The following is a 25,615-nucleotide window of genomic DNA, read 5'->3' on the forward strand; positions in this document are numbered from 1 at the left end:
TGGGGCTTTTTGTTCAAAAGCCAAAGACCTCGTTTTGCCTGTGATGGAAAAGAAATGGAACCAAGTGCCCAGGTGAAACCTCAGAATCAACTATATTTTGAAGATTTACGAATTTGTTGCCAATTTGGAAGAGGTCTAAAGGTCCCTGAACAGCTCGCAGGCCCCTGCTATCTCTCATCTGGACTGTAATATTGTCTGTCCTTTTGAGTTCAGCTCTTCCTCTATTTCTAGGAAGAAAAAGAAAAAGAATATTTGAGGCGCTGTGGTAGACCATGGATGTTATTTCATTTAATTCTTAAAATTAATTATAAGAAACATCATTTTTGTTTTATGTTTCGTAACTGCAGCTTTGGAAGATTAAATATTTTATGCCAGGTCAAAAGCTATTAATAGGGGAAACCTGGGATTTTAAACTCAGTCGTTTTAACTCTGAAGCCCAGTGATGTCTACTAGAGATCAGAGTAAGATCTTAGACATGGAGGATACATGGATCCTGAGGCCATTGTCTTAGATCCAAGCCAGAACAATTACTGCACATTTTTACCTGGTTTCTGCCTTGTGGCCAGAACTAGCCCCTTATAACTTTGTATCTTGTGAATAATGAAGTCACTGCTTATGCTTTTGCATTAAAAAAAGATGGTTGTCTTTTTTCTTTTAAAACAATGTACTCATAGAAAATATAGAAATCTTAGAAATGCATAAAGAAAACACAAATAACTTGTAACTCTATGCTCAGTAATAATCACCATTAATATTTAATACACTCAGTGTTTTTTTTCTTTATGGAATAACACATATACATGCATATATATTATATATATACATATATATAAATACACACACATGCATACATAGATACATACACAAGCACATCTTCATATGTATGCATACATATTTTTAAAACATTATAATACAATGAACAGCTTTCCAATATTTACATTTTTCTGAGAACATTATTTTTAATGGCAGTAGACTATGCCAGCATACGCACATACCATAATCTATTCATTCAATCCCATCTCAATGGATATTTAGCTTATGTTTAAAAAATGGTTTGTGAGTATGGTGGTAAATTTAATGTTATTAAAAGATAGTATTACATACTAAAGATGTGTGATGACATCTTTAATCCTATTTCTAGATTATCTTTAAATTTTTAGGAAGTTAAATCCTTGGTAAAAAGTGGGAACATTGGAAGGCTTTTAAATACTTGTTGATAAAGACCTTCTAATGAGTTTTAACCAGTTTACCCTTTCATCAGCAATGAATGAGCATGCCTAATTTCCTACTTAGTAATACGGATTCTCCAGGCATAAAGCTGCCTTGACCATTAGCCACCCCGCACATCCTCTCTGCCCCAGCCAGATCTTCCTTGGGGTTACAGCTCAGTCCAGGCCACATGACAAGGCTCTCACCATTTGCTTCCAAATGTTTTTCCTATCACCTGTCATTTGTATCCCCTCTCACTTCTTGTTAGGTATTGTGAATCTGAGACTTAGTGTCCCCGTATATGGGTGTGGTCCATTCTGCTGTCAATGGAGTCTGAACTATGAGAGGGAAATGACTATCATTGTGGCCCATCGGTGGCTTGATTTGGGGCAGGAGAGGCCATGAATGAGTTTTCAAAGCTTTGCAAGAAGGCCTTGAAACAAAACTGGAGCACAAAAGCCCTGAAAACATATTTTTAACATGAGAATTAATACAATAAATATTTGTGCGCTAAAGGGAGCAGAATAAACTAATTCAGAATTAACAATTCAAACAAAATCGAAATGTACCCTTTGTCCCTGACACTGCTGGCTTCTGGTTTTGAGCCTTGGTTTCTGGTGAGTCCTCCCCAAAGTCACAGCCACTCTGCCCCCCTTTTCTTAGGTATCACCTTTCAGTCTTCTTTCCCCTTTACTGTAACGTTTTCTTTCTTTTTTTTTTTTTTAACATAATGGTTATTGTAGGTGCACAATTTAGTAGACCATTTTTATTTGACCATTAGTTCTTAAGCATCATCTTAAATTATGGCAAAGTCATCTATTTTCACCTTTCTTTCACACTTTACTACTCTTCTAGATAAATTTTTGGGAAAAAAAGAGCATTGAGGTATGTTTCTATCTGAATTACAGTAAACTGATGCGTTAATTTAGGAAAATGAACATGCAGACTTCCCATTAGGTCACATGGAATAAATGGATATTTTATTTATGAAACTCTTCCTTTATATTTCTTAATGGGATTTATTATATTTTTCAAAATTATCATGTGGGTTTCTCATTAAGTTGCTTCTTGATTTCTTAATAATTTTTTTTCAAGTAGAACAGTTTTTGCAAAAGGATATTTTAGCTGGTTAAAACTATGGTTATTAATGGTATTGCTTACTAAATTATTACTTTATTATTCATAATTAATAAATAAGGCATTATTAATGTATGTATCTGACCATTGGCTTGGATTTTTACAATTAACTGAAAAGACTGGGGTAGTTTGGGGATGCGGGCATCTTACAGGCTAAGCAAAGATATTACTTAAGATGGCTCTAGGCATGACTAACAATATAAACGCAGTCAGACAGTGCTGCACAATTATTTGCTTCTTTTTTTTTTGAGATGGAGTTGCACAGGTTGGAGTGCAATGGTGTGATCTCGGCTCACCTTAACCTCTGCCTCCCGGGTTCAAGTGATTCTCCTGCCTCAGTCTTCCAAGTAGCTGGGATTTCAGGCATGTGCCAACACTCCTGGCTAATTTTGTATTTTTAGTAGAGATGGGGTTTCTTCATGTGGGTCAGGCTGGTCTTGAACTCCTGACCTCAATTGATCCGCCCCCCTCAGCCTCCCGCCGCCTGGGATTACAGGCGTGAGCCACCGCACCCAGCTACAATGATCTGTTTCTATGTATTAGGTAAATGAATAAAAAATCTGTTATCTCTAAAACCTTGTAAGCAACCCAATATTAGTGATATTTTCGTGTTTATATTACATCCTCTATAAGAGCTTCTCTTCCCCTGTACTTCTCCTAAAACGAAGGCCTATTTTGGTGCAAACCACGTAATAGACACACCAAATTAAGAGTTCATTCTACTTGCTCCTTTTATATAGCTTCTTTGTTCTTAAGATGTATTGACTTTTCCAGCTCACTCAACTGAGTAACTTGTATCTGCATAGTGAACACAAAAGGAAATTAGATTCCTGGTATGACATGAGCTCCAATCACACTGGGAGCTCTGCAAGTTAGGGTGACCCAGTCTCAGATTAACAGGATGTTATTAAAATACATACCAGAAGAGGGCAGCGCCACCAAGGCCCCCAATAGTCACATCTGTCAGACCATCACCATTTAAATCCATTTCTCCGTGGATAGACTGGCCAAAAAATTTCAGTGTCTCACCATCCCCACCTGATGGAATACGCTGTGAGAATAATAATAATAATAATAATAATAAAAGAGTTTCATGTGAGAAGAGTCTGTTCAAAACAGCTTCGAATAGATCTGAGATTTTAAATTGTTTAACAAACAAAATAAAAATTAAAAGATCTTTTGGGAATCCGCCCAAGAGGTCCCTCGTGTGGAGATAAGAGGAAATACTCAGATGTTCCCAGAGGATATTGCTCTTTTTATAGCACAGACAAAATCATTTCAAGGTCACTGACACCAGAGAGAGAGGGGAAAGTTATGCAATGTCATTTTGTCTAATCCTCAAAGGAAAAATTGTGAGTAATTGGTTCTGTGCTTTCTACTTCCTATCCAATCCCATCACACAGACATATTTAAAGGTACTGGAAATCTTGAAAACATAAAATATCAGTAAAGCGGGGAGGGGAGTAGAAAATTGTCCTCGGGGTCAATTTGGAGTTCACCGAACTTTGTGGCTGGGTATAAATAACACATCCCATCAAATACATTTTCCAATATGTAATCGCTACTGTCTTTCAAAAATTGCCCTAAAAGTTGAGAGCACAGAGACTCAATTCCACTCACATGTATTCACAACATTTGGATGGCACAAATGAATATGGAGCTCTTGAAGACTGACCTGTGCACATTACTACACATAGTATGTTTGATATCTGTACTTCCTGACTTAGTGTTGGTTCAAGCTGAGTCGAATGCTTTTAATGGAAAGAGACAGGACTTACGAACCCTCCCTAAATTTCAAGTCTTCTCAGCCTCTTGTTTTCCACATAAATAACATAAAATAGGAAGCCCACTAAATCAAACCAAATGGAAACACTTTTCATGCTTAAACAGGTGAGGCTTATTGGAAAGTATTTCCTCATTTTTTAAAGCAAATAATTCAGGAGATATCTGCCTTATTGGTTCTACGGGCCTGAGTGTTTGATTCCGGCTTATACCATACGTAAGGAGCATCTCTGGTTCTCACGGAAACGAGTAAGCACATCTTCACTTATTCCTTGGAAAAAACATTTGCCAGTAATTAAACAAATCCAACTCTATTTTTTTTTTGTTTTTATTTAAAGTTGCATCTTGATTTACCATCATTTAGAAAATAGGTTGTTTATGGCAATCTATTCCATCTAACAATGATTTATCTTTCCTTTTCTACTTCAAATGCTACCCCATTAAATTTGCGGGATTGACACTGAAGGAATAACGTGGTAGAATATAAGAAAGTACCCTCTTCCCGCATTTCCTAATTCCATCATGCCCCAATCATTAATATTGCCTGTATCTTGTTAAGTAAATAATGTTGTAAAGATTTTCAACAGAAACAAATCATTTATCAAATGGATACAAGTGCTGTTACTAAAATAAGCCCTTTATTTTGTTCACACTGTCATTATGGTTTTATGAAAAATCATGCAGCTTTGCATTACATGAATAGATTTTGAGAACTCTGTTGACTACAGAGCTGAAGAGAATACTCAAATAGGAAAATAAATAATTAATATTTTGATTTCTTTTCATATTATATAAACTACAAGGTAGTGAATTTTGTTTCATTTGTAAGTAATTGTTCAATGTCTAACCGACTATGATTACTCAAAAACAGGCAATTACTTTCTAACTCCTTTAAATTCTCCTGTTTTTATAGTGCATTAAGCACTTTGATAACTTGTTATTTTTCTAATGCAGGAAAAATAACTTATGGATGAGAAGGCTGTTAACTGACAACAAATTAAAAGCAGGAATAACAGAAGTCTCTTGCAGCTTAAACTTAATATTCAGATTTATTTTTTTCTAAGGATTACTTGTGAGAAAATTGTAAACCTTTAGAAACCCGAATTCATTTGAGGAAAATATATCAACTTAATGCATAAATATAAATTCAGTGCAAATTTATTATAACAGCACGGACATTAAATATAAAACCAAGAATCTACTTTCCTTTATTGGCTAAGTCATATAATTATTTTTGTCTTATTCAGAGAGCAGTGCCCTCTGTTTAGAAGGCGACACACTGCAGATGTGAAACAGCATTGTCACAAAGTATTCTTTTGCTTTTTACTGTTTCAAAAAGTAAAATCCACATGGAGAAACCCCATCTCTACTATGAAAAAGTACAAAACCAGCTGGTCATGGTGGTGTATGCCTGTAATCTCAGCTACTCAGGAGGCTGAGGCAGGAGAATTGCTTGAACCTGGGAGGCAGAGGTTGCAGTAAGCCAAGATCACACCACTGCACTCCACCCTGGGCAACAAGAGCAAAACTCTGTCTAAAAAAAAAAAGCCAGAGCAATCAGGCAAGAAAAAGAAATAAAGGGTATTCAAATAGGAGGAAGTCAAATTGTCTCTATTTGCAGACGACATGACTGTATATCTAGAAGACCCCATCGTCTCAGCCCAAAATCTCCTGAAACTGATAAGCAACTTCAGCAAAGTCTCAGGATACAAAATCAATGTGCAAAAATCACAAGCATTCCTATACACCAATAACAGACTTAAAGAGAGCCAAGTCAAAAACAAACTGCCATTCACAATTGCTACAAAGAGAATAAAGTACCTAGGAATACAACTAACAAGGAACGTAAAGGACCTCTTCAAGGAGAACTACAAGCCATTGCTCAACAAAGTAAGAGAGGATACAAACAGATGGAGAAACATTCCATGTTCATGGTTAGGAAGAATCAACATCGTGAAAATGGCCATACTGCCCAAAGTAATTTACAGATTCAATGCTATCCCCATCAAGGTACCAATAACCTTCTTCACAGAACTGGAAAAAAACACCTTAAACTTCATATGGAACCAAAAGAGAGACCACCTAGCCAAGTCAATTCTAAGCAAAAAGAACAAAGTGGGAGGCATCACACTATCGGACTTCAAACTATACTACAAGGCTACAGTAATCAAAACAGCATGGTACTGGTACCAAAACAGACATATAGACCAATGGAACAGAACAGAGGCCTTGGAGGCAACACAACATATCTACAACCATCCGATCTTTGACAAACCTGAAAAAAACAAGCAATGGAGAAAGGATTCCCTGTTTAATAATGGTGTTGGGAAAAGTGGCTAACCATGTGCAGAAAGCAGAAACTGGACCCCTTCCTGACACCTTTCACTAAAATTAACTCCAGACGGATTAAAGACTTAAACATAAGACCTAACAGAATAAAAACCCTAGAAGAAAATCTAGGCAAAACCATTCAGGACATAGGCATAGGCAAGGACTTCATGACCAAAACACCAAAAGCATTGGCAACAGAAGCCAAAATAGACAAATGGGACCTAATAAAACTCCACAGCTTCTTCACGGCAAAAGAAACAGTCATTAGAGTGAATCGGCAACCAACAGAATGGGAAAAAATTTTTGTAGTCTACCCATCTGACAAAGGGCTGATATCCAGGATTTACAAAGAACTGAAACAGATATACAATTAAACAACAAACAAGCCCATTCAAAAGTGGGTGAAGGATATGAACAGACACTTTACAAAAGAAGGCATACAGGAGGCCAACAAACATATGAAAAAATGCTCATCATCACTGGTCATTAGAGAAATGCAAATCAAAACTACATTGAGATACCATCTCACACCAGTTAGAATGATGATCATTAAAAAATCTGGAGACAACAGATGCTGGAGAGGGTGTGGAGAAATAGGAACACTTTTACACTGCTTGTGGGAGTGTAAATTAGTTCAACCATTGTGGAAGACAGTGTGGTGACTCCTCAAGGACCTAGAAATAGAAATTCCATTTGACCCAGCAATCCCATTACTGGGTATATATCCAAAGGATTATAAATCATTCTACTATAAGGACACATGCACACGAATGTTCATTACAACACTGTTTACAATAGCAAAGACCTGGAACCAACCCAAATGCCCATGGATGATAGACTGGACAGGGAAAATGTGGCACATATACACCATGGAATACTATGCAGCCATCAAAAACGATGAGTTAGTGTCCTTTGTAGGGACATGGATGAACCTGGAAACCATCATTCTCAGCAAACTGACACAAGAGCAGAAAATCAAACACCACATGTTCTGACTCACAGGTGGGTGTTGAACAATGAGGACACATGGACACAGGGAGGGGAACATCACACACTGGGGTCTGTCAGGGGGAAATGGGGGAGGGATGGGGGGTGGGGAGTTGGGGAGAGATAGCATGGGGAGAAATGCCAGATATAGGTGAAGGGGAGGAAGGCAGCAAACCATGTTGCCATATGTGTACCTATGCAAGAATCTTGCATGTTCTTCTCATGTGACCCAAAACCGAAAAAGCAATTAAAAAAAAAAAAAAAGGCAAATCTTGGAGACATGGAAAACAACAACAGAAAGGAAACTAGATAAATCCATAAAATACAAAGTTATTCCTCTATAAAAAACACTTAGAAGACAATTAAATTTAGTTTCCCAATAAGGTCAGAAGGAAATTAAATAACTCATGAAGTTAGACAGGTAATGCCTGGCATTGAACGGGTATCACTGAAGGGTGGGTGTCTGTAGGTTTCAAATCTTACTTGTGCATACTCTTTTCTTATAGTCTTGCCACTTCCATGATAAATGTACACAGCTCCCCCGTGATCATCCTCCAGTGGTGCTCCTATCACAATGTCATTAAATCCATCAAGATTGAGGTCTTTTACAGCAGCAATAGCAGTTCCAAAACGAGCCCCACATGGTTCATTTTTGTTTCGTTTTTTGCATGAATTGTGCTGCTGAGATGAACAGCATGTCTGCTTAATAGGTTCCAGGCTCATTTGATATTCAAACCTTGTCTGAAAGAAAGATAAACAGGATACTTAATGGATTTCCATCATTACTACAGCAGAGTAGAATTTTTAAAGTATACTAAATCAGTGCTATTAACAACCATTTGTACATTAGTGATAAAGCTGGTAAAATTTCTTAAAAAGTGTGCTTATCTGAGAGCAAAGTTAGGGATTCCAAACAGCAAACTGTAGAAATGTGGGACACATATTTTAACGGAGTCTCTTTTTAATGCAATTGAAGGAGTATATAGTTCACAGCAACTTTTCAGGCCAAATAATATTTAAATCCTCAATTTGTGTCACTATCCCTTCTTCACTCAATATTGTGCAAAGCAAAAATTTATTCACTCAAAAAGGAAATTTTCTCTAAAGTTGCCTAGAGTGGAGGGGGAAAAGAAAAAAACAAACCCAAATCCCAGATAGAAAATACTAGCAAAAGTGAACAAGAATACCCTTTCCTGGAAAACACAGCCCAGGACAAAAAAAGTTGACAGGAGGAAGCCAGAAAATGATAGGAAGAAAGATATATGATTCATTATTTAAAAATAATCAATTTAGGAGAGAATGTACATTTTTGGAAAAGCTAAATAGATAAACACTGGCTTTGCTGTAAAGAGCAAAACACTCTTCTAATGAAGAAATTAAAAATTATTTCACTTGAAAAATGATATCTGAAGTCAGGAATAGAAGACAAAATCTCACTCCGGCCCAATGAAGTAGTTCCTAGAAGCCTGTGGTGTCACTGCCTTAAAACTCATAACTTCTCCCCCTCCACCCAATACAATTTAACTGCTGAGGTTATTTATCTACCTCCAAGCCACTGCTAAAAAAGCCTTGTGGATTTATTGAGCAGTTTAGTAAGATTTATAATTACCTCCTTTATCCCATATATTGTTAAACATAATTCAAGTTTCCAAAGAGAAAATATCTAAGGGTTGGAGCTACTTTATTAGACTTATAAATGATCATTTCAAAACTGAGGGGTTGGTGGAGTGAATGAATTCCAATCGCTTCTTTGCTCTGTAAAGTGAGTGAAAAATTAGAACTTATTATTCAAAAATAAAGAGAAGGAAGAGATTTTCCTGGATTTCTGCCAAACTCGAATACCATTACCTGATTGAGAGCATACACATACACTTTTCCCTGCTCCTCTTTCTCCGTTCCCATGTACATAGGGGCTCCAACTAGAAGAATGTCAGTATTAGAATCCTTATCAATGTCGATTGTTGTTAAAATACTGCCAAAGTAGGAACCAATCTAGGACACAAAATGAAAGAAAACAGCCCAATGAACATCAGAAATTCTCAGGGAAGCTTAAATCTGCATTTGGTTAATCGAGAGTAGGAGCTAGTTGGCAAAGGAAATGAAAGACAAAAATGGATGCTCCCTGAAAGTTATTTATTGGCTCTTTCATGAGGATAAAGAATATTAGTCGGTTCCATCTTTGAGGATGAAGAGCTGTCACAGATTTCATCGCCTGACAGTAACAAAATGAATTTCTTTAGATTTCACTCTAATCTCTCTCTTCTCCACAAATTAGAAAAGGTCAGTAATACTATAGTGATTTTTTTAAGGAAATAAAATTATAATAATTCAGTAGAATGCATAATAATAAAAATACAGTAGCATGCATTCTGGAATTGTTGCATATATGTTTAAATACATTATAAATAACTGAGTTGTCCTGGAATACTGGTATGGCATATTTCACTTCATATAGTCTTGGAAGATTGTCTTCTCAATGAAATGGTTAAGTCTTATCCCAGCAGCTATAGGAGACAGAAAAATATAGAAGGATTGCAAGGGGATCATCCCTTACAGCAGTATGTTTTCTCATTTAAAGATAGGAATATGTTAGAGAAAAGCAAAGAACTCATACCTCATTATCTAAGTGCTTAAATAACCTTTGCAAATATTATTCTATCTTAATATTTGATGCTCTTAACAATTATCTTATTGAATCTCCCTGTACTGGCATCTGTGATTTTACTCTTATTCTCTTGCTCTGTGAGTTTACTCCCACTTTCTTGCTTCTGCACCTGTAGCATAGACCACTCTTTTCATATTTACTGGCTCTTCCCTCCTTCCCATTTCCTAAATTTTGGCCTCTTTTAGAGCTCAGACCTGTAGCTATTTTCCATTCTCTTACCCTAGATGAGCAATCCTTAAATGTGTCTACTAAGGCAATTGCAAATATCTTTCTGTCCTCCTGCTCAAGGCTTCAGTTCTACAGTTCTAGGACATGTAGGCAAAAGACATTGACTTTTTTTTTTTTTTTTTTTTTTTTTGAGACGGAGTTTCGCTCTTGTTATCCAGGCTGGAGTGCAATGGCACGATCTCGGCTCACCGCAACCTCTGCCTCCTGGGTTCAAGCAATTCTCCTGCCTCAGTCTCCTGAGTAGCTGGGATTACAGGCACGCGACACCATGCCCAGCTAATGTTTTTTATTTTTAGTAGAGACGGGGTTTCACCATGTTCACCAGGATGGTCTCGATCTCTCGACGTCGTGATCCACCCGCCTCGGCCTCCCAAAGTGCTGGGATTACAGGCTTGAGCCACCGCGCCCGGCCGACGCTGACTTTTAAATGCACTTTTCTCACAGGTTTCTGTGGGGCTTAAGAGCATTTTTTAAAAGTTGAATTAAGCCGGGTGCGGTGGCTCAAGTCTGTAATCCCAGCACTTTGGGAGGCCGAGGCGGGTGGAGCACGAGGTCGAGAGATCGAGACCAACCTGGTCAACATGGTGAAACCCCGTCTCTACTAAAAATACTAAAAATTAGCTGGGCGTAGTGGCGTGTGCCTATAATCCCAGCTACTCAGGAGGCTGAGGCAGGAGAATTGCCTGAACCCAGGAGGCGGAGGTTGTGGTGAGCCGAGATCGCGCCATTGCACTCCATCCTGGGTAACAAGAGCGAAACTCCGTCTCAAAAAAAAAAAAAAAAAGTTGAATTAATTATAAACATAAATAAAATACAAGGTCTTGCAACACTGAGCTTTCCTTCTTACCTGGCAGCAGTCAAATGGAAGCTCCCTAGTTGCCCAGGTCCATGGTTCCCACCACTTCCTGTGGATTTTGCCCAGCAGTTTTACTCATTGACTTCACCTATTTTGATTTTACTTTATTGGCACCTACAAATACCTGAATTTGTGCTTACTGCTACAGGGAACATGTCTAAAAGCCAAACATCATTGTAAAAATTCCTAAATTGTTGGAAGTGTTGACATTCTCACCATGAAGCCACCTTTCTTTCAGATTTCCAGGCTTGAAAATGAAATCATTCACAATTTAAATCATTCATGACACTCTCCTCAACTTTCACATGCAAATTTTAATAAAATTTGACACTTTCTATCTTGTAGACAATTAACGGAGTGATAATGGATCTAAGATGTCATCTAAAATGCTTCATTTTACTATTGTCAGCTTCTTCTTATTGATATCTGTTGTGCCCCTTCCTCTTCCATTTTTATTGCTGACATCTTATTTTATGTTCTTCTTATCTCCACTTTGAGCTACAACGATCATCTTATTCTAACTGTTAAGCATTTTCTAAGTATAAATGTTGGCAAAGAGTTTGTAAAACACTTTCACCTTGGTATATGAGGATCTGACCTTTAGTTACTCTAACTCTATTTTCCTGGGAATCTGCTGAGGATGGGATTTCAACTGTACTGTTAAGGCTAATCCAAATAACCTCTTATTGGAATATTGTATTCAGATTGTGTGGAACTATAAACAAATTATAAGTATCTGATGAAGATATAATTTTGACTTCCCAGTGTGCAATTACTCTTGTAGCCGGCATGCCCTTTGTAGAGACTCTGCAAGCTACGTCTGTAGTGTTATCATAAAAGATACTGCTCCTGCGGGGCATGGGGTTTTAAAGCCAGTGAGTTCCTGGAAGTGCCTAATGTGAGTATCCCTGCACCTGAGCTTTGCTACTGTGCTGGGCTGCAGCTCCAACTCCTCAGAGCAGGAGGGTTGAGGCAGCTCTCCCCACCTAGTCTAGAGAGTTGGAGTATTTAGTGAAGACTAAGAAGAACCCCTCTCCCACCCTCTGTGAAAGGACTGTAGAATAAAATTAATAAATTCTCCTTGTAGAACTGTTGAAAAATACAGAAAGCTTTTTAGAGACAAAAGTTACCCAAGCTATCACAATTCAAAAATAACAATTAAAAAAAACATGGTTAGATGTTTCTTTCAGTTAATGTGTGTGTGTGTGTGTGTGTGTGTGTGTGTGTATAATTCTCATGTTTGCATATTTCTGATGTTTCTTTCAGTTTATATATATACATATATAAATGTTTTTCATGTATAATTTCCCAAACTTCTTTTAATATTGAATAATATCTAATAAGAATTTTCCAATTTTACATATTGACAATTTCCCATTACCTCCAGAATAGAATCCGGGCTCTTAATTTGCCATTCAAAACGTCACATAATATGGGTCCACGTTATCATTTTAACTTTTTCTTTCACTGCTCTTTGTACCTATCTACATTCTATCATTCCTTCTAGATTCAGTCCAAATTTCATCTCTTAATAAGCCTTTCTGCACCAATCCTAGCTTAAAGCAATGTCATCATGTTCTGACTGTATCGTCTGGGTCACTGGTACTTTCATGCCTCCTAATGTTTTGGATCTCTTTCCTTGTGTATGTATTGGTACGTCTGTATCTACATCTATTATACATCTTTTCTCTACCCCAATCCAACATGAAGTTAAAGATATAGACACTATACATCCTTCCAAAAAACCTAACACGGAGCCCTTTTCCCAGTCATTAATGAATATGTGGATATTGCATTTTAAAAAGTTTTGGATGATGGACAGTAAACATACATAGAGCATGAATAGATTAATTTAAATAAAACAGTATTTTTCAAGTTTACCTGTTCTCCACTGAGTGTCTGGAGAATTTTGATGCTTGCATCTTCCATCCTGTAGATAATGACCTGGCCTGTATGATTGTACCGAGGCTGTCCAGCAATATAGAGCACATCTCCAGAAGCAGCCGTGGCAGAGTTTACTGTGTAACCTAATAAAAGAAAGATTCCAGACTTACCACCTGAACCCTTAAAGTCTTCATGTAATAAATTAAGACTCTTTTTAAATGGCTGAGAGAACCATTTTTATACGAACATTTTTTTTTTTTTTTTTTTTGAGACGGAGTTTCCGCTCTTGTTACCCAGGCTGGAGTGCAATGGCGCAATCTCGGCTCACCGCAACCTCCTCCTCCTGGGTTCAGGCAATTCTCCTGCCTCAGCCTCCTGAGTAGCTGGGATTACAGGCACGCGCCAACATGTCCAGCTAATTTTTAGTATTTTTAGTAGAGACGGGGTTTCACCATGTTGACCAGGATAGTCTCGATCTCTCGACCTCGTGATCCACCGCCTCGGCCTCCCAAAGTGCTGGGATTACAGGCTTGAGCCACCACGCCCGGCCTATATGAACATTTTTTGAAAATAACATGAAAGTATTTGTTTTGGTGGAAGCCTTTTTTTTTTTTTTTTTTTTTTTTTTTTTTTTTTTTTTTTTTGAGATGGAGTCTTACTCTGTCGCCAGGCTGGAGTGCAGTGGCGCAATCTTGGCTCACTGCAACCTCCACCTCCTGGGTTCAAGCAATTCTTCCACTTCAGCCTCCTGAGTAGCTGGGACCACAGGCTCATGCCACTACGCCTGGCTAACTTTTGTATTTTTAGTAGAGATGAGGTTTCACCATGGCCAGGATGGTCTCGATCACTTCACCTTGTGATCCGCCTGCCTGAGCCTCCCAAAGTGCTGGGATTACAGGTGTGAGCCACCACACCCGGCCTGGTGGAAGCTTTTAATGTGCTATCTACCACAACTGCTTTCTTCTGAGAAGCTATTTTCCCCCAATCTCTGTTTTTCATTGTTTAAAATCACAAATGATAGAACAATGATAACACAAAAATAAAAAATTGCACACCCCCACCCCAATTTGTAATAAATCAATTCAGTACTTCATTTGGATATAGGTGTCTGCACTACAGAAATTAACACTTTTTATATAATTGGAATCATAGAAAATGTAAATGTTTTCTGTGCTGCTACTAGCTTTTTAAATTGTAATTTTAAATAACTAAAAACTATTTCTCTTGGTTAAAGTGTAAAAAGACATTGCATTTATATTACATGACCATTCCCTTATGAAACACTAGAATTTAGGCGGTTTTAATATTTTTGGTATTATATGTAAGACTTCCAAAAGCATTTAAATTTGGCCTCCTTCTGGATTTTTTGACCACGAATTTTAAGAAATAGATTACTGGATCAAGTTTTTTAATAGTTCTTTTTAATAGTGTCTGGAAAATTGTTTTCAGAAAATTTGTACTAGTTTGTTCTATGAACAGCCATATGAAAGTCAATTTCATGAAACTGTTCCAGGCTTTGTGTATCAGTACTATTATTTAAATTTGTGTATGTTTTAATAGGTGTTAAACATTGTCTAACAACAGTACCTTGCTGTGATTTTAATGTGATTTTATTCAATAGAGAGCTTGAATCATTTTTCACATATCTGATCTTTCCTCTTTTTAATTGAGCTTTCATGCTCTTCACAATTTTGAATTGTCTTTTTTCTGCTTCTGGTTTTATTTGCATATATTTTACATTTACGTTATTCCTGGGTCATTATTTCTGTTTCTTCAGTTTCTTCTGGGATATCTTTTTCTTCTGTGCAGCTTCCTCCTCTGGTTTAGAAAAATTTGTTCTGCTTCAGTAAGAATCATCTCAGTGTGGTGGGTGGGGCGATGGGGGTGGGGGTCATGTGTAGATTAATCTGACCACAAGCCCTGTAAATAGAGCCAGTGTATCTTGGGTACTTTGCCCACCTAGATGTATATAATGATTAAGAGAATCTACATAAAAACCTTTAAGTTCAGCACTGCTTTTTACATTTTTAAGCACATGCAACAAACTTTCAGCAGTCTTTGGGAGCGATAAACCCTCTGTCCAGTTCCATTGTTTGACTTTGGATACATCTACCAATTCCACCATTGCAATGATGGAACGGCACACACAAAGTGTTTCTCTGAAGTCACAGCTTTAAGATATTTGGTGGCTTTTCAGATACGTATACATACCCGGGATTGCCTGGGTAGTTTTATGGATGTTCTTAAAAAGAACACAAAGATTTGAATCTTTTGATTTGCATGATTTTATGGGTTTTTCTAGGTCAAGTGAATAGTGAACCATTTTAAGAGATCATCTCAGACTGCTTACAGGAAGAACATAAATTGTATTTTTAAGATTAATTTTTCAGTGAAAAATTAAATTTATTTGTGTTTTGAGAACAGAGCCACATTAATAAACAAAAATTACCACCTGCAGATTTTGATTTTATAAAAGGGATAGCTCTTCTAATAACCAGATTTCTTCAGTGGAGCAGAAGTAAGATTATTTTTCAAAATGCCACAGAACAGCACTTCTCATTGAGAAAAAGATCATTTTCCTAACTCACCAAGTATTTACTACAAAGTAAGCTTCACTTTCTTCCAAAAATGTTAAAAAGGAACAAAAGATTTTATAATTTATAATTCATCAGACATATTGTCCTTTATGAATATTCTTCACATTCTCATTCCTTCATCTTTTTGTTTTTTTATTATGCATAATAGAATGTGAAATATTTTTTCAAACATGTAATGTGTTATGTGTTTATATTGCTAACCGCAATATTGTTTTAAAATGAAACTTTCAGGCCGTGTTTATACACACATAAAATGGAAAAGAAGAATGTGCAAAATGAAGGCTGTTTTATTTCATGCCACTCTACTAAGAAGTTTAAAGAAGGAAGTAGAATGAGAGTGTCAGTTCCTGTGTGTGTGTGTGTGTGTGTGTGTGTGTGTGTAATTTGCAGTGCTGTGAATGTAACTTGATAAAAGCCCCTTTTTAAAAATGAATTGAAAATTATGTTTGAGGGTTGGAGTTGTGAGATTATTTAGTTAACTATCTTTGATGACATACTTGATAATTAAAAATGAAATCATCTCAGGGACAGTAACTAGCAATTAGCTGAGTTACTAATTGAGGCTTGGGTGTATAAAGACAAGAAAGAGGAAAATAAAAAGAGCCAGAGACAAGTAAAGCCTAATTTTAAGAGAAGGGAGATAATTATAAATATTTAAGCATAATAGTGTTTTCTGAAAAAGAAAAGCATAAGATGGAAGAGAAGGGCCAGGCACAGTGGCTCACTCCTGTAATCCCAGCACTTCGGGAGACCAAAGCAGGCGGATCACCTGAGGTCAGGAGTTTGAGACCAGTCTGGTCAACGTAATGAAACCCTCTCTCTACCAAAAATACAAAAAATTAGCCAGGCATGGTGGTTGGCACCTGGAATCCCAGCTACTCGGAAGGCTGAGGCAGGAGAGTCACTTGAACCCAGGAGGAAGAGGTTGCAGTGAGCAGAGATCCTGCCACTGTACTCCATCCTGGACAATAAGAGGAAACTCTGTCTCAAATATAAAGAAAGAAAAAAAAAGGAAGAAAAGGCAAAAATGGATGGCATAGCCCTTTCCATGTATTTATAATAAATGAATTCTGTTAGCTCTCATAAAATTCACTTCTTGGGAAAAGGGCAAGGATCTAGTGAGGTACAGGTATAACAGGCATGATCTGTCTTGATGTCATGACATTGCCTCACATCTTTCCCTCTCCTCTGGCAGCTGTATGGCAGGAATAGAATTGAGCAAACTGTTGGGGTAGGAGGCAGGGGAACACCGTCTCAACTGTATTCTCACCATCGAATCCACTTGCTATGCCTGTACTGGCATAAGATAGTTTGGGTAATAGAAAGATAGCTGTATGAATATGTCTTAAGACAGATGTTCGACAGCTTCAGTTCTTATAGCTTCCTGATCATTATTGATAAGTATGTGATTTTTTTCTAATAGAGCCTCTGCCTCTTACCTTACTTCATAAGATTTTTCATAGTCTTATGACTTGCAATCCATACAGATTTAGGAAAAATACATTCAGTCTCTTCTTAATTTGTGATCCCCACAAAGAAACATTTTGAAAACTTCATTTCAGATTTAGAATAATACTTTGGATGGGGAAAAAAAAAAACAAACAACCCAAGCTATTCTGCCCTGCTTTTTCTGGGTGCTTTTCTATTTTGAAAGAAATCTTACATGTGTTAGATATTATGTTGGAAAAATGTCATATACTCTCACTTGTGAGTAAGCTAATAAAATAATTTCTGAAACAGAAAAGAAAATCTCAGGCCAGGCGTGGTGGCTCAAGCCTGTAATCCCAGCACTTTGGGAGGCCGAGGCGGGTGGATCACGAGGTCGAGAGATCGAGACCATCCTGGTCAACATGGTGAAACCCCGTCTCTACTAAAAATACAAAAAATTAGCTGGGCATGGTGGCGCGTGCCTGTAATCCGAGCTACTCAGGAAGCTGAGGCAGGAGAATTGCCTGAACCCAGGAGGCGGAGGTTGCGGTGAGCCGAGATCGTGCCATTGCACTCCAGCCTGGGTAATGGGAGCAAAAACTCCGTCTCAAACAAATAAACAAACAAACAAAAACAGAAAAGAAAATCTCAACACATTGTAGAAAATACATTCAAAAATTTCATTTCCTGGACAGAGAGAAGTCATATATTTAAATCCTGTGGTAAGAAATAAAGATTCTTTCCATGTTTTCTTATTTGCAGTGATATCTTTAAGTTGAAGTCTCCAGGTCTGCTTTAAGCAAACTTCAACCCAAGCTTTTTGGGAATGACAGATTTAGGATTCTTAACAGTTTGTTTTAAAGAAATTTAATCTCATATAATTCACAATACCAAAAGTTACAGTGTTATCAACTAAAATGTGTGGACTTCCTAGGAGTGACAACAATATCACACACATCTTTGTGGACGTCACACAGTGTCTTTAACTTTGTAAATACTCAGTACTTATTAGTCATAGTACTAATGTCGGCCACTATTATTATTATGTATTATGCATGAATTTTCTATTGCTGCTGTAATCAATTACCACAAACTTGGTGGCTTAAAGCAGCACAAACTTATTATCTTATAATTCTATATATTAGAAGTCTTGCATAGAGCTTCCTGGACTAAACAGCAGGATGTTGCTAAGGCATTGTTTCTTGCTGAAGCCTATTGAGGAGAGTCCATTTTCCTGCCCTTTGTAGCTCTAGAGCCATCCACAGTTTTTGGCTTGTGGCCTCCCTTCGTCTTTAAAGCCAAAAACATCGCATCTCTCTGACCATTTTTCCAAAGTTCCGTCTCCCTTTGGCCACATCCAGGGGAAGTTCCCTGATTTTTGGAATGTCTGATTATATCAGGCCCAGCCAGATATCTGAGGATAATCTTCCCATCTCAGGATCCTTAATTTAATCCTATGTGAAAAGTCCCTTTTGCCATACAAGGTAACATTTTCATGGGTCCTGGGATTAGGACATGGACATCTTTGGGGATCATTATTCTGCCTACCACAATACTAATAAGAGGAATATTTATTATATAACATTATATAACAAAAAAATACAAAATAACATTTACCTAATAAAATAATAGACAACACCCATTGAGTGCTAACTGTGTGTAGGGACAGTACTAAATATCTTATAGTCATTATTTAATTTTCCTAACAACTTAAATGATATATGCAGTGTAATTATTTCCATTTTAGAAAAAGGAAAATTGAGGCTTTGACAGGGAAAGTAATTTGCTTAAAGCCACAACCAGGGCAGAATAGGAAAACAAACTCACGTCTCTTGTGATCTTATCACTATCACTAATTGTATACCTTGTGCCATAACCATTTCAAGTCCTTAGTATCACAGAATCAGCAGCTTTCCAATTTTTATTTTTATGGGTGCATAATATTTGTTAATTGGATTTACTATTTACTTAATTATCTACATATTTTGGGGCATTTGGGATAATGGCCTTTCTCCTAACACTATACATAATAATGCAATGGAAATCATTGTTCACTTGTCATTCTTTTCTTTCCTTTTTTTTTTTTTTTAGATGAAGTTTCACTCTTGTTACCCAGGCTAGAGTGCAATGCAATGGTACAATCTTGGCTCACTGCAACCTCCACCTCCTGGGTTCAAGAGATTCTCCTGACTCAGCCTCCGAGTATCTGGAATTACAGGCACGCACCAACCACCACATCTGGCTAATTTTGTATTTTTGGTAGATATAGGGTTTCTCCATGTTGGTCAGGCTGGTCTTGAACCCCTGACCTCAGGTGATCCACCCACCTCGGCCTCCCAAAGTGCTAGAATTACAGGTGTGAGTCACTGCACCCGGCTGGCATTCTTAAATATTGGATTTTTTCCCCTGAGGTTAGATCCACAGAAGTGAAATTTCTGTATAAATGTGGTATGAACATTTTCACAGCTCTGTAAACACATTGTCAAATGCCTTTCATAAGGAGTTTCACTAATTTATATGTCATCCATTATACAGGAAGATAAATGTTCTACATTTATTCTACATGGAATAGAAAGAAGCCTTGGGTTAAGCTGTTTCTTGATTCCAAGGTATTTCACACAAAACAGTCTCATAGAACCTTCAGATGTCAATAACTTTTAGAAGATATCTAATCTAAGTTGCTTCCCTCTTTTTTAAGTATTCTGTGTCATAGCACATATCATACTGATAGTGATTGCTTGTTTCATTATTGTCTCTCACTCAAAAAAGTAAGATTTATCAATGTAGGAACTGATCTGCCTCATCTGTCTTTTTATTATCTATTTATAAACTCAGTGTTTGGCACATTGCTGGTATCAATATTTGTGGAGTGCTTTCTTGATCAACCCAGAATCAGTTTTGTCAGTACGGTGATATGAACACTGATGTAAGAATCAAGAGCCCTGAATTGTAGTTTCACACCTGCCATAGGCAGCTGGAACATAATTGTTCTATCTCGCAGTTTCTCAACTGGAAATTAAGACTACAAGCTCCATAGGATCTCTTTTAATGCTAAAATTTGAAATGAATTTTAAGCCTAACAGCTATATTTCATATCACAATCCTCCAAATATTTAAAAGACATGCAATGAGCACTTTGTTTTCTAACCTTCAATTTCTTTAAATTTTGGAGAGAGTGAGACTTGTAGCAGGGAATTGCTTCTGGAGCTGTCTTCTCTACGTAATCTTTTACTGGCACATCTTAGTTAGTCATTTCTCCAGGAAAAGATTACATAGAGAATATGTGATACTTAGAAGAATGAAATTCTCTAGCTGTTGCCTGACCTGAGTGGAATGTAGTAGGATTTTTATGAGAAACAGACTAGACTTTCATTCATACAGTTCTACATGTCTTAAGAGATTTTAGCAGTCACAGTGTAGCTGCTGTTTACTGCTATATTTTTAGTCATCTAAAACTCTAGTCCCTTCATTCTTCTGAAATCCTCCTGACCCTACAGCTTCAATAGGTGTCCTTGAATAAGGAGATGTATAAACACAGCAGTAAAGACCTGCCACCTCAGGGTAAAATAGAAAGCAACTGGGACAGAGAGAAAAAGACTTGCCTCTGGGACAGAAAGATCCCAGAGAGGAATACTAACCCTTGAAACTGTGAATGCTTCCAGGACAAGGTATTTTTCTTCTTTATCACTGCATCCCCAGCATTAAGATCAATGCCTGGGGCAAAAGAGGAGCCCCCAAATATTTGTAGAGTGAGTAAGAGGTGGGAAGCCATATCCTGATAGTACTTTCCATTCTAAGTCCTTTCAACTGTTCGCAGAGATATTTTTTCAGGGATGGGAGATTTCCCTGGCATCCCCTAGGCATCACTCAGCTTGGTATAGATCCCAAATAAAGCGGTGCCATACACATACCTCCTCATTTCTGGCAAGATGTTGGGAAACAAGATGATGTTACATCGCTGGGTTTAAGTTCAATATTTGTCTGATTGTGAGTAGTGCTATTAAAGAAGATGTTAAATGACAAAACAGATTTTTCTTTTCCAAAATTAATGATAGAAGTCATTGAAGACAATATAAGAGTTTGGTTTTCAGGATACAGGAGAAGTCAAAGTTTCCTTTTCTACCCTAATTTCCTGTCTACCAGGTTCAAAGCTCTTCTTGAAGTTAAAGTTGATACTAGACACAGGGAAACTGAACATATCAGAAAGTGCACATCTCATCCTAAAACATTCCCTGCGTTAGATAGCCCTACTAACAAAAAATGATTTCCATATTCTGTCATTTTGACTAACTAAAGCTGCTCAAAGGCCTGAAATTTTGAACAGGTTATGGAAAATACCCAACTCTTTGAAATAATCTTGCTATATGATTGTAAGACTACAGAAATACAAGCAAATAATGCTGAAGGTAAAAAATTGAAAATTAAAAAATACTGTTTTATAATTATACCCAAACCTTACCTAAATAAGAAGCAAGAGGTTCATTCATTTTGGTAGACTCAACATTAAAGGTTGTGTTTTGAGGGATTATGATTTTATCAGCCTTCTGCATGACAACTGTTCCATTCCAATCATAGGCTCCTACTGCTCCAAGCATGACCCAGTCCTTACATGCAAATAGAGAAGATAATAATATTTAATAAAAACAATAACAGCAAACACTTTAAACACCATTAACAATGTGTATAGGCAGTGTTCCAAGTGCTTTACATTTACTAACTCATATAATTCTTATAATAACTCTATGGGCTAGATGCTATTGTTACCATATGTGTTTTACAGAAAAGGAAATTGAGGCACAAGTACCTTGCCCAAGTGATACAGTAAAATTGCACATGGAAATGTCAATATTCTTTTGCAAGGACCATTATGCCTTTTCTTTCATTAACTACAAATGATATATTTTCTTATCTTGCCTTTCCACTTTATTCTGGGTCCCAAGAATCCTAGGTTTTGAACATGAATTTCTAATAAGACTCTTGAATTTTTTGACACTGTGGAAACATATTTCACATCTTTAGCAAATATGCTAAATTATTTCATTTAGATAGGTATGTAATTACAATAAGGCACAGCTCACACGGCCTGATTCACAACTGTTAGTACAATGCAGTGAGTTGTGTAAGAGAACATGTTTTTCTAATAAGAAGCTTGTGAAATGACTTTTTTTTTGTTTGAATTAGCAAACATCATAGCTTGGAAAATTGTTCAAGCTATGAACTGCGCATTGTACTTACAGTACTAGATGTTGTATTTGGAAAAGGAAGCCTTGCAAACATGTATTTCATTTTCTACCAACTGGTCAACATACCTGTGAATAATGAGCACTGAAGCCAGTCTGTGACATTTCCATTTCAAATGAAGCTGCTGACTGGTCAGCTGTAGCTATAACATAGGAAAATATCACCATAAATAAGTAACAATGGCTTCCATGCACTGCTGACTTGCAGAGTAAAACAGACCTCGTAGAACTTGTGCTCTTACCAACTAGAATTTCAAATATCTTAGGGCATTTTCAGCCATACATTTCTCAACCCCAAATTTCTAGGTAGGCCTGGGTAGAAGACAGAGAAAGATGGTCAAAGGGCTCATATCTTAAATTCTTGCTGCCCTGTCCTTACTGGAGGAGTTGAGAAATCTCCTTTTTTTTTTTTTGAGATTGAATCTCACTCTATTACCAGGCTGGAGTGCAGTGGCACGATCTTGGCTCACTGCAACCTCCATCTCCCTGGTTCAAGCAATTCTCCTGCCTCAGCCTCCTGAGTAGCTGGGACTACAGGCACGCACCACCACACCCAGCTAATTTTTGTATTTTAGTAGAGACAAGGTTTCATCATGTTGGCCAGGACGGTCTTGATCTCTTGACCTAGTGATCTAACCACCTCAGCCTCCCAAGGTGCTGGGATTACATGCAGGAGCCACCACGTCCAGCCAAGAAATCTCCATTCTTATACTGCAGGTGTTGTGGATCCTGTGGTGCTTTGGGTTCACATGGCTCAAGACGAATGTACTACAGGAGGGAATTCCTGTCTTGACTCATGCTTTTGGAACCATGCCCAACTCTTAGGCTAAATTTCCTTAATAGGTTAGGGGACTGAAAAAAATTTCATTCACATGTTTAAGGAGGTTTCTCAACTCCATCAGTCCCACCCATATTCAGGCCATAGATCCCATCAGAATTCTATTGCAAGGGTTTAGATATTTTAGTTTGCACTTATTTGCTCCAATTACTGGTGGCAAGTATAACTCACAGATCAGGAGGGGGTCTTTGTGATGGGGCTGTCCACACGCTATTTAATCACATATCTTTAAAAGATCCTGTACCCAGTTTGAAGCTCTTTCTACGGAAGTCTGCTATTCTCAAATTATTCTCAAAATATTCCCAAACCCAAAGCCACAATTTCCTGAGGGAATTGATGGAATGTTGATTTATTTACTTGCACTCGGGGGTTACTGATTTATTTGGCCTTGCAGATAAGTTAAAAATAGCACTTAAGAAAGTCAGTCTGCCCTTTCATTGAGGCGTGGGAATAATCAAATTTGAGAAACTAAATGTATTTGTTATTTATTTGCATAAAATTGTGAACAAATACATTAGTAATTACCTTTGTAGGACTAGATTAAATGGGGGAATCAATCAGGAATTCAAATATATCATTATAATCTCTTATCGTACAAATTGCCCTGTAATTTAAGACTGAAATGCATTTTAACTTTAACTTAAACATGTATTTTCAGTCCACAATGCTTTAAGGTGTTTTCTCATTTATCTGCAAGATCAATAAGAATGTAGCAATAGAAACCAGCATTATTTCCAGCATCTGCCCTGATGCTATTCTGCCTTCAGCTGAGAACAAATACAAGGAAGCTATGTGACATTCTTCCTGCTGCAGTGGCATGATGGTAATAGGCCACTATATTCTCCTGGGCTGCTTGCTGCAAACTCCTCCCTGGACTGTTCGTGAGTGCTTAAGCCAACCACTCTAACCACTGTACAGCCTCTGGTTAGAAATGCTGGCATTTCTCCCAATGCTCGATGGGAAATGGTGACATTAGAACATTTTCTGATGTACTAGGTAAGTCCTTGGCATACTTGCCTCAATAGGTGGCACTGTCCTTGGCAGGCAGAAATTTCATAATCACAGCTATTTGCCACCTTAAGATAAATGTTGCCAGGAAATGGAGATTTCCCAAGCAACAAGGATATAAAGCCTTTTAAAAAATCTCATAAAAATGTAAGAAATAATCTAGACAAAACACTGCTTTTGGTTGGCTCTGACAGTGTAGCAACAAAGATGATACAGAAAACATTTTTGATATGTGAAGTTCCTTATAAAATGATGCCATATTTAAATATAGAGACTTGAGGCTCTTCTAAGTGTCACGTTTAACCCATAGTGTAGTTAGTTTAGAAACAATCTGAAAATGTCATTTCAGGCAATTGATCTCACCCTCTTCCAGCTGATGTGGGCTTCATTTCTGCCCATCTTAGGTTACTTGCTTACTTAAGAAGAGATTTAAAAATGATACCGTATTCTGTAGAACTATCAAATGTAACTATGTAACTTTTCTTTTGAATTATTTTTACAGATTGTTTCTATCATTTCTTAGCCCATGGTATTAAAAATTAAAAGTACACAATGAGTTGGAACACTGTATGTATTTTCCTTGAGGCCAGCCAAACTCATAATCTGGCTTATTGGTAAATTACATGGGGATAGCTCTTGAGAGACCAAAGGCACTTAAAAATGACTTGTACACAGAGCACAAGACAGCTGAGATCTTCAGAAGCAGCTGCGACTCCAGACCCATAAACAATTAGAGTGTTCTGTTTCCAAAGGCACAGGGGAAAAGGGAGGCAGAGAAATTCAGTCTGGCTGGATTGTAGATTCCTATCACCTCTAAATCAAATGTTCTAAGTACGGATTGTGACCCAGTCATGAAATCAACAGAATGAATATAGCCAGCATTTTTTTTTCATTGAAAGAGATTAAGGTAGAATGGAAGAGATGAGAAGACATCACAGTGCATCACATATAATAAGAATTATCTGGCTCATGTCTGTAATCCCAGCACTTTGGGAGGCAGAGGTGGGCAGATCACAAGGTCAGGAGTTCGAGACCAACCTGGCCAACATAGTGAAACCCTGTCTCTACTAAAAATACAAAAATTAGCGAGGTGTGGTGGCAGGTGCCTGTAGTACCAACTACCTGGGACACTGAGGCAGGAGAATCACTTGAACTCAGGAGGTGGAGGTTGCAGTGAGCTGAAATTGTGCCACAGCACTCCAGCCTGGGCAACAGAGCAAGACTCCATCTCAAAAAAACTTTGATTTATTTTTATATGTATATATTTATGCACATTGGATCAAAAAGCAAAATATAGTTATTATTGTGAGTCACTCAAACAATTTTGAAAGTCATAACTCTAAATAATTTTCTTTCTTTTTTTTTTGTTTGTAGAAAATTTATTTAAAAAGAGAGAGAAACAGGAGAAGGAGAGAGAAAGAAACA

The 25,615-nt window shown here is 37.4% G+C and overlaps 1 protein-coding gene across 1 annotated transcript in view; it reads right to left on the reverse strand.

Annotated features, from left to right (window-relative positions):
- Nucleotides 1-25,615, reverse strand: part of ITGA1 (integrin subunit alpha 1) — a 172,953-nt gene that overhangs the window by 43,635 nt on the left and 103,703 nt on the right. The window contains exons 10-15 of the mRNA XM_010336618.3: nucleotides 22,414-22,487; nucleotides 21,564-21,708; nucleotides 13,077-13,222; nucleotides 9,295-9,438; nucleotides 7,930-8,187; nucleotides 3,267-3,397 (exon numbers count right to left, since the gene is read on the reverse strand). Coding sequence (XP_010334920.3) covers nucleotides 3,267-3,397; nucleotides 7,930-8,187; nucleotides 9,295-9,438; nucleotides 13,077-13,222; nucleotides 21,564-21,708; nucleotides 22,414-22,487 — 898 coding nt within the window. The remainder of the gene's footprint in view (nucleotides 1-3,266; nucleotides 3,398-7,929; nucleotides 8,188-9,294; nucleotides 9,439-13,076; nucleotides 13,223-21,563; nucleotides 21,709-22,413; nucleotides 22,488-25,615) is intronic.

Source organism: Saimiri boliviensis, chromosome 1 (genome assembly GCF_048565385.1).
Source record: "Saimiri boliviensis isolate mSaiBol1 chromosome 1, mSaiBol1.pri, whole genome shotgun sequence".
In the NCBI taxonomy this organism is placed as follows: Eukaryota; Metazoa; Chordata; class Mammalia; order Primates; family Cebidae; genus Saimiri; species Saimiri boliviensis.